General features: G+C 37.9%; 1 protein-coding gene across 2 annotated transcripts in view; it reads right to left on the minus strand.

Moving 5' to 3' along the window:
• Positions 1–6,559: 6,559 nt before the first annotated feature.
• Positions 6,560–16,078, minus strand: part of mmp16a (matrix metallopeptidase 16a (membrane-inserted)) — a 56,570-nt gene continuing 47,051 nt past the window's right edge. For both annotated transcript variants that reach the window (XM_088643336.1, XM_088643337.1), the window contains 4 exons: positions 15,584–15,722; positions 12,450–12,600; positions 11,997–12,112; positions 6,560–10,747 (listed from right to left, as the gene is read on the minus strand). In XM_088643336.1, the coding sequence (XP_088499462.1) occupies positions 10,413–10,747; positions 11,997–12,112; positions 12,450–12,600; positions 15,584–15,722 (741 nt within the window). In that variant the 3' untranslated portion in view covers positions 6,560–10,412. The remainder of the gene's footprint in view (positions 10,748–11,996; positions 12,113–12,449; positions 12,601–15,583; positions 15,723–16,078) is intronic.

The following is a 16,078-nucleotide window of genomic DNA, read 5'->3' on the forward strand; positions in this document are numbered from 1 at the left end:
AGAGCAACCATATCTTTTTAGTGATTGTACTCAATATTCTATATGAGGCCTAGCTAGTGCATTGAGGAATTTTAACATAACATCCCTTGATTTGAAATGTACATTTTTGATTATATAGTCTAACATTTTCTCTGCCACAAAGCTCTGTATGTCTCTGCATTAAGCATCAAATGCCATGTGATTGGCCAGTCTTAGATTTTAGCTAAATCTATTTTAGTTTAATTTCTTGCTTTTTTAGTTCTACTAATTTGCAAACATGACTAGTTTACTAACTAAACCAGCATCAAGATCATTAATGTAAATTAGGAAGAACAGTGGTCCTAGTTCAGATCCATGTGGTATTCCACTAAAGATATTACCACAGTTTGAATATTGACACCTTATCTGTACTGTTTAGTATTTTAAACCAGTTGTCAGTCTAGTTGCACACATTTCCCTGAATGGCTTCTGCTTAAAAGCCTTCTGAAAATCTGAATACACCATAGGACATGCTAACTTTGTGTCCCTTACTAGTGTTGTTGCTTGATTAAAGAACTAAAGAACTTTAAAGAACTTCTCAGACAAGATCCACAAAATTTCAGATGGATTTAGTAGTTGGCTTTATTCCACTATCAGGATTACAGAGTACAGTTGGGTTTCTACATCTGTATATTTAACATTCTCAAATTACCTTATTCAAGATTCGGCCAATGGGGTTTTGGAAGGACGAAGAGCAGAGCGGGAAGAATCCAAGCTGAAAGTTCTCAAGTGCAACTTTCAAATTAGCTGTGCAACAGACTAGGATTGTCAGATGAATCCAATGGAGCTGATAAGCCTAAATCACTCTGTGCTCCCTACCCAAGGACTATCCAGCATCTCAACGCGGTCTTTTTGTATAGTAACAAGCGCTCTAGTGCCTTTTGATACACAAATGTTTTAATCAGCTTTTCAGCCACAGTTAGTGATAGCATAGGGCGTAGTCTAACTATATTTCTGAGGTGAAAAATAGATGTTTTGACAATATGCTGGACATGTGTGTCAAATGTTAAGCCAGAATCAAATATCATCCAAGGTTTTTCAATTTAGACTGAAGCTCAAGTACAGAACCATCTACAGATAGGGTTACAGGATTGGCTTTACGAAGTTGGGGGGGTTGCGGTGCCAATAAGCATGACTTCAGTCTTGTCACAGTTAAGATGAAGGAACTTTTGAGTCATCCAAGTTTTTATGTCAGAGATGCAATTAGATAGAATAGAGACAGCCACATCAGTGTCAGTTTTGGTAAGGATGTATATTTGAGTATCATCAGCATAGAAATGATTGCTGAGGCCATGTGATCTTAAAAGCTGACCAAGTGGAAACATGTAAATGCTGAAGAGCAAAGGGCCCAGTACTGAGCCCTGATGAACACCAGACTTAACAAGACCAATTTCAGACCTGTACCCATTAAGAGAGACAAATTGACAGCATTCAGTGAGGTAAGACTAGAACCATTTGAGAGCAGTGTCAAAAACTCCAAGATGAGAAAGTAAGATGTCATGGTCAACATTGTCAAAAGCAGCACTTAGATCAAGAAGGATGAGAATAGAAAGAGAACCAGAATCAGAAGCTCTCAGAAGATCGTTAGTGACTTTGACCAGGACAGTTTCTGTGCTGTGACGTTGACAGAAGCCAGATTTGAAAAGGTTATTTGGTATGAGGTGGATATGCAACTGAAATGTGAAAGCACGTTCTCGAATTTTTGCAAGAAAGGGTAAGTTGGAGATGGGTCGAAAATTGTTAAGATTGTTGAGAGCCATGTTAGGCTTTTTTGGCATGGGGGTAATGGCAGCAGTTTTGAGGACTGTTGGTACAACACCAGTGCTCAAGGATTCATTTATAATATCGAGAACAATGGGACAGAGAGAAGAGAAAGAGGACTGAAATAAAGTGATGGGAATGGGATCTAAAATAGATGTGGTGGGTTTTATGTGTGTAACTAGTTTATTGAGGGATGCTGGGTCAAGAAGAGATAGGTTGGAGAAAAGAGAACCAAAAAAGTTGGATAAGGAGGGAGGCGGTATGGAAATGATATGCATAGTGGAGAGAATGTGATGACAGATGTTGCTGATCTTGGAGCTAAAGAAATCTAAGAATGTGTTACAAAGTTGCGATAAGGCAGGTAATGTGGTGGGACAGTTTTGCTTTAGCAAGCTGTTGATGGTGGAGAAAAGATGTCTGGGGTTGTTATGGTAATTTTAAAAGATGTGAGAGAAGTAGATTGATCTAGCAGACTCTACTGTAACCTTATATTCAGACAAGTAATCTCTCCAAGCCTGATAGTGTACATTTAGGCCAGAAAAACACCACCTATGCTCAAGTTTGCGGGAGGCTGCCTTCATAGATCACAGATGGTCATTGTACTAGGGGGTAGGGCGAGAGAAGGAGATGGTTCGAGTTTTTAAAAGACCAAAGGTGTCAAGGGTAGATAAAAGAGCACTGTCACGTAACTGTATTTTATCCTCTAGAAGGTCAGAGGAAGAGAAACAAGAGGACAGAACAGAATTTGCAAACCTTGGGTGATCAATTGATCGCCAGTTGTGGAAATTTACAGAGCATTAGGTGGAAGTGTTAGAAAACAGGTAATTCAAGATTGAAGAGAATAGCTAAGTGGTCAGAGAGGTCTAGATCAAGGGAAGAGCAGTGGGAGACTAAAGAGTCATTTGCAATAATTAAGTCTAGGGTGTGTCCTTTTTTATGTGTATTGGTACAAACAAAGATCAAAACATCCCAATAGAGAAAGAAAGTCTTTAGCCAGACTGGAATACCTTGAGTAAATGTGTATATTAAAGTCCCCTAGAATAAGGATCCTTTTAAGCTTAAGGCATAAAAATGAGAGTAAATCAGCAGATTCACCTAAGAAGGCTTTGCTAGGTTTGGGTGGTCTATAAACTGTGTAAATAACAATGATGCCCCGCCTCTGTTAGAGAGACGAGGAAGGTCAAACAAACCATACCCAGGAGGGACTAGTTGGTTAAACAGCAATCCATCGTTTTGTCTGTGTCAGGTTTCAGTTAAGCACAGAAGGTTCAGTTTTTTTTCTCTGATAGTGTCACATAAAAGATATAGCATCTGTAGACATAGCACTACAGAGAAAGCACCTGTAGTGGAATAAACATAAGCACCAGGGATCCAAGGTCCCTGAATGGCTAGTCAAGCAGGCAAGAGGTCGTATCACTGAAGAGTTTTCGACACAGGCTACCTGGGTCATACTTGGTAATACACACCAAAGCATTAAGAAGATCCAAGAATTGTAGTCGGGGGAACTAACAAGAGTAAGAGCCAGGGAAAATTCAAAACAGTAGAGAAGCTCCAAGTCTAGGGAGCACTTGCTAAGACTGAGCACTGCAATGCCACTGAAGCTAGAATAAATGCCTTGCTAGAAACAAGGTAAGTGCTATTAATTACATGCCGATTGCACTGATAGCCTGCCCAACCATGTTGCCAAGGGCCCAGGCTGATTGGAAGATTGGTTTGGCTGTTGACAAATGGCCATGGTGTTGCAGGAGCTTGAAACTGCACTTACTCATGTGCAAGCATTACAATACTGTATTACATAAGGTGACGGTATAGGTGTGGACTTTGTTAGATTTGAATTTGGCTATTCGCAGCAAACCCTTGCGAATGTTTAGAACTTACAATACAAGAATAGCACACATCACTGATCTGCTCTAATTTCTTCCTTTGACTGATATTAATTCATTCATTGCATGCTTACTATCTCATTCATTCAACAGAGTGAAAAAGTATTGCTGAGAGGTATTAAAGAAAATTATGGTTGTAAAGAAGCCAGGAAGTATGATATTTATAGTATAGCAGGTTGGGAGAACTGGGTACGATTGTCCTCCAGAATTTCTGTTTAAAACTCCATTAATTGCAGTCTGAAATTGTTTCCCTCCCTCCAAAACAGGTTAACCTGGACCTACTGTATATGCTTAAAATTAGATGAAAGATGTGAATTTTCTGTTAATAGATAGATCACACATTTAAAGGCATATAACACTTTATATTGAGATTCAGGGATACAAAATAGACAACTGGTTCGTGATGTGACTCTTTCATAAGAAAAAAGAGCAATCTCTCTCTGTTGCTGTCACGTTATGGCTCTAGCCAGAGCCCTGGAATGAGGAATGTGGACTGAACAACCAGATTGTTAGTAAGAAGAGTAAAAACAGAGGTGTAGGCAATGAAAGTTGTACTCAGTATCATGATTAATGGCAGCAATTTTAGAGAAACAGCTGTGCAATTTAGGTAGGTTTCATCTCCCAGTGCCACCCTAAGATCTAATGTGTCTGGAAACAAGATTTACTTCAATGTGTGTAGCTGACATCGCTTCCTTGAGTTGTTCCTTGAGTCAAATCAAGCTCAAGAGAATTGTGACTGCAGAGCTATCTGGTTCAGAAATGTATAGAACGTTTCTGTTTGCAAAAGAGCTTAAAATCATTCATGATGGAAATACTAGTGATTTTCATTTTCTTTCTTGATGAAAAGCATAAAATTCAACCTTTTATTTGCAAAATTAAGAAAACAATAATGGAATATTTTATTCTGTTAGTGGGACCTAAAAGACATTTGAAATAAAACAACAAGTATGACCATATGAATGGATTAAATAATAGAATCACTTATTTAATTTGTCCCATTATGCTCTGCAGAACTGTTTTGCCAAAGAACTAATGATAGCATTGATCTAGAACACTTCAACACTACCACATCACAAAATCAAGTATAATTGTTTTATTAAAGGCAAATTTAAGACTGTAACACTTTATTTGAAAAATACAATTCAGCAGTGGTGAATACTTGGTGAAAATTGGAAATAATTCAGTTTAATCAGGTTCAGATTAAAAAAGAAAAATGGGAGGTGGTGGTGGTGGTGGTGGGGGGGGGGGGGGGGGGCGGGGTATGGTGGTGCAGGACTGAGGCCCTGGTAATACTGGACTTGGGGTGCTACCTGCAGGAGTTTGTATGTTCTCCCCGTGTTTAGGTGGGTTTCCACCAGGTGTTCTGGTTTCCTCCCACAATCCAAGGACATGCTGGTAGGTTAGTTGACTTCTGGAAAAAATGGCTCTAGTGTGAGTGAGTGTGCATGTTTGTGTCTGTGTGTGCCCTGTGATGGACCAGTGTAGATATGCTGTAGGCTCCATGGATGTGGATAAGTGATTATTGAAAGTGATGGGATGATGAAGAGTTATTACAGGATGTAGTTCACAGCTAACGAAGTGAGCTTTGGGCAGGTGGGAAATAGATATACATGTAGGAGAAATGGAGAGTGGGCACAGAAGTGGAGGAATAAGAAGGGTGAGGAGAGGCATAGGAAGAGATAAAAGACTGAAGATACATTGAGTGGCACGGCAACAGTGAGAACAGTTACAGGGATCCAGTGGAAATATTGGAATAGTGGAGTAGCAACAGAAAAGAGAAGGTGAGAATTCTGGATGTGCTGGAATTTGCAGATGACATTTGCAGATAGTTACTATAGAGCATTGACGGAAAGCGATCTTTAAATCATGCCACAATTGTTTAATTGGATTTAGGTTGGGGATTGACTGCACTATTCAAGGACATTTATCTTTTTGTTTCTTAGATACTCTAGTATTTCTTTGACTGTGTAATTCAGATCGTTGTCATGCTGAAAGGTGAACGTCTTTCAAGTTTCAGCTTTAGGTTTTCTTTAAGGACTTTTCCATATTTTGATTAGTTTTATCCTGACAAATGCCCCAGTCCTGGACAATCCTCATAATACAATGGTGCCACAAGCATGCTTCATAGTAGGGATGGTGTTATTTTGGTGATATACCAACGTGCTATACAGGCTAGATCTGTGGAGTGCTTAGGATATTGTTGTCACATTCACACTTTGACCAGTTATGGGCACAAATCCTCTAGCACTGTCAAAATTGCCATTAGCCACTTGGTAGCCTCTCAGATCAGTCTCCTTGCCTGGTCATCAAGTTTGGAAAAATAGCCTGATCTAGGCAGGAGACCACTTCTTAAGAATTGTTTTGACTGTGCTCCAAGGGATACTGTATTTAAGGCCTTTAAATTTTCTCATACCCATTCTCAGATCTGTGCCTTTCCACAACTTTGTCCCTGGAGTTCTTTTGAAAGCTCCCTGGTGCTCATGGTTGAGTCTTTGCTTTGAAATTCTACAGTACAGGAACTTTTGAAATTCTCCTGAAATCACGAGAGTGTCGATTTTCTATAGGTACTGTAGCATAACCTCATATGAAATTGTGAAATGAATGACATATGCTGTGGTAGAAGGGGTATACACATACACAGATCTACAGTCACATGCTTTGGTCTCCTGTGAGTCAAATGAACTACAGTAATTCACTTAACAGAATAACTAAGATTTTCTAAAATGAAAACATATTCAATATACGCAGAAGGCGTATCATTAAATATACAATTTAGGAAATAATCATATCAGATATCGGATGGTAATATTTCCATATGAAACAAAGCAATACTCCAAACATAAAAATGTCTTTGCATGTTAATACCCTAAATGAACAAAACAAAGAAACCTGAAAAATATGTGTAGATCCATTTATTGACAGGATGATTTTCCTTAAATACAACACAATGAAACAGAGATGATGAGTACATACAATGAAAAATAGTACAAAAACCATTCTTCCCTCCCCAGTATTAAGACAGAGACAATATGAATTGCCTTTCCCACCCAAAAGGTGAAATAAATATAAAATAAGAAACACATACTGATCACTGCATAACCCTTGAGTCAATACTTGCTATGAGGCAGGGGCTGATTGAGAATTCAGGATCGTGATGTTATGCCACACAGAGAGACAGAGAGTATCCCTAATTACAAAGCCATGAAATTGAAATTGTAAACATACTCTCTTACATTTTCAGTGATGTGAAAGGTAACTGTATCAGCTCACTCTTGTTGTCTCTCTGGCCTTTTCTAGTCCTATAAAAACTGACACAGCAGCTGTTCAGTGGTTCAGACCCATTAAAAAGATCTATTATCTTTTGCACAACAATTTAGCATTGCGCTGTAACTTTTTGTGCAGAGTGGAAACATATTTACCTCTTCTAGTGTGCGTTTCAATGTAGTCAGTGAGTCTGAATCAAGGGGAAAAACAAAAGGAACGCACCAAATGAATACCCTTATTCATATCTGTCAAGTGTATTTTTAGCACCACTACTTCAACACCTAACATGAGGCATCTCTGGACACTGCAAATATTCCTAGAAGCAATATACCATATGAGCATGCATTCATTTAAATTACCCTAATGTTCAGAGGAAAAGTAGAGCCTACTACCTACAGTACCACAGAGCACCTGAATTGTATAAATAATCACAGCCTTGAGAGAAAATTTTGGATTTGCATTTGTTAGTTGTTAGGTCAGTTTGTTCAGTGAATGACCTGCAGTCTGAGTCTTAAATGAAAAATACAAATATAGTCTTACATACTGGATTTATCAAATATTTTATGCTCTGTCAAAAGACATCAGATTGGTTATTATCAACATCAATGCAGGATATATCTTTTTTAGCAAATGTATTTACATTGCTTATTTTCTGGACTAACATTCAAAATATAGATTTGAATAATGCTGAAATTAAGTACCTAGGACTAACCTTCAGAAAAGTAATTCTCCTTCAAAGTATACAGTTCATTTATGCCCACTTTGCAGAGAATCTGGCCATTTTGGGTTACATTTTATATCACTTTACAATCCTCTCACATTGCCTTGTCTCTTGTTTGAATTCTTCATTCATACCACAAATTTTAATAAAAGCTTTTGGTGAATAAATAAGAATATTAGGTTGCTAGATATTTTCTAGCTCTCTGACTGCACTGGATTATAAAATGTGCCACGTGCCTGTTCCTATACAGGTCAGACATGACGTGATGTAGACATGTCATCACCACAGACAAAATAATTATTTTTAAAAAATCTGTCCCTTATTTAATCTTCTTAGTTTGAATGCAACTGTAGAGGATAAAGTAAGTAATGTATCAACAAATAACAAAGTAACAAATTCCTAATAACATCCATCAGTTTTCTAACCACTTCAGGTCAATCAGCAGCTGCAAAGCCAGATACACCTTGGACAGGACACCAGTCCATTACAGGGCACACACAGACACAAACATACACACCTAGATTCTTATTTTCCCAGAAGTCAATTAACCTACCACTATGTGTTTTGACTGTGGGAGGAACCAGATCACCCAGTGGAAACCCACACAAACACCATACAATTCCCTGGTCTGGAATTGAACCCAGGGCCCCTGTGCTGCAAGGCAGTCATGCCAGCCACTGTACCACCCAATTCTTATACCCTGAAACAAAGTTACAGGTAAGTATAAAAAATATCTGAACAACTCATGGAAAAATTCACGTGAATTATCTTAGAAAATTTCAAATGAAATATTACCAATCCGTGAAAAGTGACTGCACTTAAAAAGGAGATGTCTGTAAACTTGTATTCTGTGGAGCTAAAAGACTACTATAATCTTTACAAAAGTTGATGTGCATGCTGCTTAGGCAATAGTCTCTCAAGAAAACCAGGAATGGTTTAGATTTCTAGCTTCTACAAAGCCAGAAAGCAAGCATAAAGAATATTGAATGCATCAGAAAAACCTTCTTAAATCTTTTAAATGTCTTTGACGTCATCAATACTCAGGATTATCTGTTATACAGTACAACAAGCAAAGAGGTTCAAGGCATTTCATTCATGTATGGATCAATTTATTTATTTTCTTAGAACTTTCCATTGTAGGGTCAGTTCTGAATCTTACATTTAGTCCCCATAAATCCCCAAGTCCCCCATACCTTTGAAAAACAGACACACATTCGGACGTTGCCTGTCACACAGCAATGAAATAAGTTGTTAAATTGCATTTTTAAGATTACAGTGACCAAACTGAAAGAAACAAGATTCCCTTTGCTATAATCAAAGACTTACACAATGTATCACGTAAACCTCGATATTTGTTTTTTCAATTTTGTTTCTACTAAGAAAAGAAATCATGAAGAAGCAAAAGTAAGGAGTACAGAACAGTTTGGACACTGAGTCTTTGCAGATGCTGTAGGCACGACTACAAGCTGCATGCCACAAGGCAGAAGAATAGTCCAGATGAATGGAATAAACATTTAGCAACACCTGCAACCTGTTTAAAATGAGTTATGATCATTCCACGCGGTATTCCTTTTTCACTTCTTTTTACATTTTATAAGAGGTCAGTCCAAGCTACATGTGAAGCTTTCATGCACTTAAGCATGAAAAAAAGGCTAAGACCCAGAGACTGAATGAGACTGGCTGAACTAACACAATTTGGATTCTGGCAGAGAGAAGCTGAAACATGCTAGAGGCCTGTGGTCAGGATTGACCTTAAAAAAGAAAGCCTTGAAAACTTTCTAATAGCCCAGCTCTTAGAATGTCCATTTCAAGCAAACTTGAATAACTTGCTTAACTGTTTTAACTTGGCAGAAATTCAAAGACAAGACTTGTTAAAGACATTAGCCTGTCTTAGACCTTCCATATTCCTTCAACAAAGACAGAAAGAGTTACAATAACACAATACTCAACTTAATGGCTTCTTTGCAATGTGAACAGGTTTAATTTCCTTCTTCATGGATACACTTCATTTTAAATAACAGGCTGATTTTCCCTTTTTCATGGCAGGCAGACCATGATGCCTGGGCTTTGGCAATTTGTAAACCAATGCCTATGGAGCGAGCAAACAGTAAAGAAAGAACATGGCTGTGAATTTGGACCATCAGCTCTTCGAATGAACAAACAAAGCAGTATACAAAACACAAGAAAACAAGAAGTATAATTAAGGCGGTTAAAAATATTGCAAAGGATTTTGGCCCCTGTTTTGAGACAGACTGCCACAACAGTCAAAGTTCCCAACTCCTACTCGTTGCGAAGGATCAAGAGCAGTGGAGAGAGAGAGAAAAAAAAAAGAAGAAAGCGATCCTCTTTGGAGAGAAAGCTTTTTTTTGGTCTGGGTGTTTTCCTCTTCAGAAGTAAGATGTTTAAAAGGGTATAGAAAACGTCCATAGAAATAAATTATTTAGAAAATCAAAAGATAAAATAAAAATTTGTTAACTTGTTAACTCCAGCAAGTTTACTAGGGCTTTGAGCGTGCAGAGGGAGTAAGACCTAGATACTAAATGGTTTTGCCAAAGAAAGATCTGATGTGACGGAGGAAACTGTGCATCATGGAAGAGTCCAACCTGAAAACCTTCCCTGTAGAGATGCACATAGCAGATGGGGGGAATAATACATCAGCCCCCGTCAGGAAAGGCAAATTCCTGCTCCGCCACTAGGTGTGGGCAGTGCTGTAGTTCGCAGGTTATGTTTCAAGATACTCCACTGCCATGGAAACCCGCCGTCAGTCACACCCACTCCTGCATTGAGCGTTTGCAGTACAGTATGTGGCGGGGAGTGCCTTTCCTTTTAAACTGAAAGATGGTGTAGACCAGCACCAGCAGACACAGGGCCAGTATGCAAGGTATGACGATAGCAATGGCCTTCACAGTGCTGGCTGTGTTATCCAGCTTGATGACAATGTCCACATCGTCCTGCGGGTGGTGCTGCTCTGTCTCCCTCTCTGCTGAGTCGTCGCAGCCCATAAAGTCCTTGAGAATGGATCTGGGATAGCCTGGCTCCACGCGGAGATTTTGGTTGTTGAATTTCCAGTACTCTTTTCCTTTATAGAAGTATGTGAACCCTGGATTAGTAAAGGATGGAGACAAAATGCAGTTAGTTGAATGTCTGGTCATTCTATTTTAATATTAATAGACACAACATTTACACAATATACACAATATTGTTTTCCTTCTTTTGTTAACTCAATAAAGTGTACGTATTTATATATTCATTTCCGGACACCATCCACAATGTAGCATTTTCTTAGAATTCATTGTATGGCACAAGGGAAAATAAAGCTTAAAAGTCATGTGAAATCTCTGAAAAAAGAAAGAGCTATGGTAGTGGCTAAGGTAAGCTGGGATAGGGCTGGAAAGTCATATAAAATAATTGTATAATATTATAGCAACTATCTTATAAACAGAGCATTCACCAGCATTTCTGTCAAGAGATGAGTGCTTTGTGTCTATAATATTGCAGATGCTGTCAACAGAAGTAAGACATGAATACTATGAACGCTATGAATCCGATAGCATGCAGAAAAAAGAGGTCATGTAATGTAATTAACATTAATTGCAGACAATATAAGGCAATTTAGTCTACTACAATTTTGAAAATGTCAGTTTATGCTAGTAACTCTTTCAGGTGTCACTGTCCAAATTATTTCTTAAAGAAACTGAGACACCCTTCAAGCTTAGATGAATGTCTGTGCACCATTGGAAAAACTGGCAGTGATTGTAGAACATATGGTGCCAGCTTCCTTCCTGTCAGTCTAGAGGTCCTGCTGTGCTTGTGAATGTTGCCTCTCAGAATGTCCTGTCCCAGCATTTTAGCCTGTGTCTAGCTATAGGCATTCACAGACCTCACAGGCACTCATAGACCTAGGAGACTGTCTTCCAGATTTATACCAACACACTGTACTGTACTTCCTCAGTCCAAGCTCTTACTGTTGAATGTTTCTCTATTCACTACCCTTACTTTCCTCAGGAATCACAGAATATCTTCAATATAACTCTCTACTGGGTTAATGTCAGAGGCCTAATTGTCTTTAGAAATTTTCACAGTAAAATTTGAATTGTGTAGATTGTGTAACTGTGTAATTGTGTAGCCTTCCAGATTACTTAAATCCAAATAATCCTGACTGGGTTTCCAATGTAATTGAATAAACAAAACAAAACAATAACAAAACAAAAGACATAACAAATGAAAAATTAAAATTAGCATCAGATGTCTGTCCCTGGTATGACCTAGAATCTTCATTCTAGTGGAAGTCTACCTGATCCCTTACTTCTACCAATGAGCTACATCCTACAAAGGACAGCAAATCGTACCATTAACTTTATCGACAAAAGCACCCTGAGGAGAGTCTGGGATTCCTTTCCACACAGTGATGGGCTTTGGGTAGCCAGGGTCCATCGCTCTCATATCCTCATTGTACCTCCAGTACCTGTACAGCACAACGAACAGCAACACGTTAACACCCCATTGCAGTCCCCGGTTAACAGTAAGATTAAACTGCCTCAGCTGTTCCAGCTTCATCTCTCAAGTCATTTAGGTCCCAAGCTCAGTAACACAAGTCACTGATATCTGTAAGGTCAAACATTTTTTTCTAAAACTGGTATTCTCCATTGTGTCCCACTTTTCTAATTGCAGGATTTTTCCATGGTGCAGTAGCACAAAAACACACCATCCATATTTTCAAGGAACACATAAAAAGTGCCCTAACCTATAGTTTAACAGGAAACCCTAGAAAGACTGTTTTTTTGTGAGATTTCAATACAGACCTGTCACCTTTGAAGAAATAGGTCTTGGCCACATCCTCCCACCAGACAGCGGTCTCTATACCCTGGCTTGGCATTCCCTTTCCAAACTTTGACAAATCTTGAGGGTAAGTGGGCTGTAGAGTTGTATCCTTAAACACCCAGAATTTGTTACCTAAAAGAGTGTGAATCATGATTATAAATATTCATAATAATATCTGATTTAAACATAATATAATCATAATGACCCATCAAGAGTCAGTACAGTGAACATTATATAAGAATGTAGTTTGTTACAAAATTGACATATTGATATTTCTGTTGTCAAAATACACAGTACTGTAAATTCCCTGGAGTTGCTAGAGTTCCTAACTGAGTAACAACAATTTAAGCAAGATCTGTGCCAGACTTGTGTGCGAAATAATAAGAAATACAATAGTTATTGATAATATTTTTCTAATAGCAGATGAGACGCTAACATTTCAGACTTTCAGAGTGTACTGTAGAATGAAATTATTCCGTATTATGCTGAAGCTTCCTCAGTACAATTACAGTATTTTTTGACGAGTTTGGTTCTATAAAGTGAACTAATAAGGTAAAATTATTTTCACAGCCCATATCTGGATATCTGGGGAAATCTAGTAGCCTACTTTGAGAGTAAAAAACAATAAGTTTTATTCTTATGTGGTCATGTGGTTATAGAGAACAACAGAAATGTTCACAAATCAGTAAATGGTAAACTTCTAATTCTAGCAACGAAGGAAATGCTTCCCCATTTGGTACATTTTCAAACAGGCAAGACATTGCTGGTGGAAGTATAGGGGACTGTATACAAGTTCTCCTAAACCAAAAAACCTCTCAAGCTTCTGTGATCTGCTGAACAAAGCAAAGTGAAAGTACAGGAAAGCTTGGTAAAGTGGCAGGGAGACAGTGAGTAGGGTGGGGGTTTCACAGCTACTCTTAGAGCTCTTTCACATTCGACTGAGAGACAGCTTTGATATTTTGTGTTCCTAGGAGTCCCCAGATCCTCAGGAGGCATGAAACCCTCTAAAGTACAGGGTAGACAGCATCACCTTTATCCAGACAAATGTTTGGAGCATTCCTGAGGATCATTTTTGAACCAGTTTATGTATATTTTCACTGTAAATACTGTAACTACTATGTAAGGCCAGGTGGGCGGCGAGGAACTCCATAATATCTAAGATTGTGTATAAATCATTATCCTTGACAGAGAACAAGAACTCCTATTGCATGTGGTGTGCTCAGCTAGTGCTCACCCTGCACATCTGGTCAGCAAGATTCTGTCCAAGAGATCTTATTATTACAGTACATCTTTAGCAACATAAGTCATAACAAACTTTCAGGTTTTATTGAGCATGGTTTCTAGCTTTTTAATCACATTTTCCTGCAAAACCCCATTTCTGTTTTTCTAAAAGTAGGCCATGCTTATATTCATGTTGGAAGTAGAGGAGAAACAAAACACTGAAGCACTTCTGAAAACGTACTCATCAAAAGGATTAAGAAACAGACCCTTATTTTCAGAGAAGAAAAGAAAACTAGGTTACTCCTGTCTGTGGATTTTTTTCCAACATAGATTTAATATAACACTGGAGAGATATCCCAAAAAACAGCCAGAAAGCTATAAGTCCTCACACAACCAGGAGAACTGCACACACTGTCTGGGCAGGCCTTGAAGAACAGCTGTTTAAATAGAACTGGCCCAGTTGGGAAGATAACTTTCTAATAAACTGGCAAACAATGAAAGTGATTATAAAAAATAAAATGGAACTCTACATCACATTATGGTTCAATTTATGCCCCTTTCTTTATTAATCCTAAAATTACACCCAGCCTGCTTTAGTGAGATTCCAAGGAATGTGTCTGGTATATCATCTATGACCATTATTTTAGAAAAGTGTGCATATATTTTCCACTTTATTAAAATAAAGTGGAAAGTACATTTCTCAAGAAACTACTGTATAGTACATTGCATTTATTTACTTTTTCAGAGTATAAATATATTTAAGAAATATGTTCACCTAACAGTTGGAATCATAAATAAATAATACTTTGCAGATCTAAAACATTAAAATATTTGAATTCAAGAGTTATTAAAAGTTTTTTTCTAACTCCACACGGGGACGTTCACACTCATTTTGCTGTGACTGCGTGATTTTAAAAGATGCAGGTCCAAGAGTAGCAAAGCAAGGGATTTAGGCATGTTATTAAAAGGGATTTTGATCTATGCTGGATTATGGTGAAATTAAAGTTAGGATTTTTCTCCCACACATAAACCACTTATTCTCCTCATATACTCACTAATATTGACCATAGGAACCATTTTTATAGAGATTAACAGCCATATTTGATCCGGCTAGACAACAGGTCCCAGATTAGCCTTTGACATTAATCATTGTTATAGTCTACTGAAGATAAATCCTGTTACTTAAAAGACAAAGAAAGTGAGCCTACAGGGGTAACTGAACAAGCACAAGGATTTCAGAGTCAGAAATAATGGGGAAAGATGCCTCTTAGAGTCTGATGCTGAACTTTACTCCTCTGAGTAAATGCTTGAAGTAAACACTTCGCCCAAATGCTTGAAGTAGGAAAGAAAGGTGTGCAGTAAATGTATACAGTAGGTTTTTATTAGCATAAATGTACAAATATATACAAATATGTGTGAGGAATCTGCTCTTAAAATGGTTTGTCAATAACCTTAATGCTGATAAGTGTGAATGACGTAGCTCAGTAATAATAATCCGGTAACACCACAAAGTAATGCCATCTATTTACATTTGAAACCAACAGATTTCAGTACTCCACTCTTGACATCTTAATACTTAGTGTAAATTGTATGTATGGATTATTATTACAATCTTTACTGTAGATTGTAAATTTATGGATTATATTCTAGTGGATTTGGTTAATAAAATCTCAGTTATTCAGAAGTAAAGCCAGTCTATAATGTTAAGAATCTCTACAGTAACCCCAATCACTTGATTAAAGCTAAAATAACATGGTTACTAGTTGTCATATTAATATTTTAATTCTTCTCTTGATGTTCTCAAAATGAGAAGGAAATCTGGAAGATTAGTACTTTTTTTCATCTTCAAAGTATTGCCATGAAAAACATGATAGGTTTGCATACTTGCTCTTACCTTTGAAGAACACAAACTTTCCCTCGCTGTTTTCATACACTGCGTCAATCTTAGGAGGCAAACCCCTCCAGAAGTAGGCAATTTGCATGGGGTAGCCAGGCATCACAGCATTGTCCCTCACTCTCCAGAACCACTGATCCTAAAAACAAAACAGAAACCGCTATTCAAACACTGTTCCAAGACACCATCCTTCTCAAAAAACATCAAGATCTCATCTCTGCAGTACTTTAAAGAGTGACATGCAGTACACCAGAAAACAGATCATGGAATGAATTAGACATTGGTGACTTTTCTTTACATAGGAACACATTCCTGTTCAGAAATGGATTTAGAACTGCCTTTAATGTCAATATACATTACTTGAAGCAGGCTTTCTCTTTGCTATTGTCTCTATGTGACTACCCAATGATGATATGGCATCATCAATGCAGGCTAGAAAAGAAAGTTTCTCCAGAAAAAAAATAGGGGAAATAACAGTGTTATGCCACATTCAGG

Source organism: Lepisosteus platostomus, chromosome 8 (assembly GCF_059453375.1).
Source record: "Lepisosteus platostomus isolate fLepPlt1 chromosome 8, fLepPlt1.hap1, whole genome shotgun sequence".
NCBI classification, from domain to species: Eukaryota; Metazoa; Chordata; class Actinopteri; order Semionotiformes; family Lepisosteidae; genus Lepisosteus; species Lepisosteus platostomus.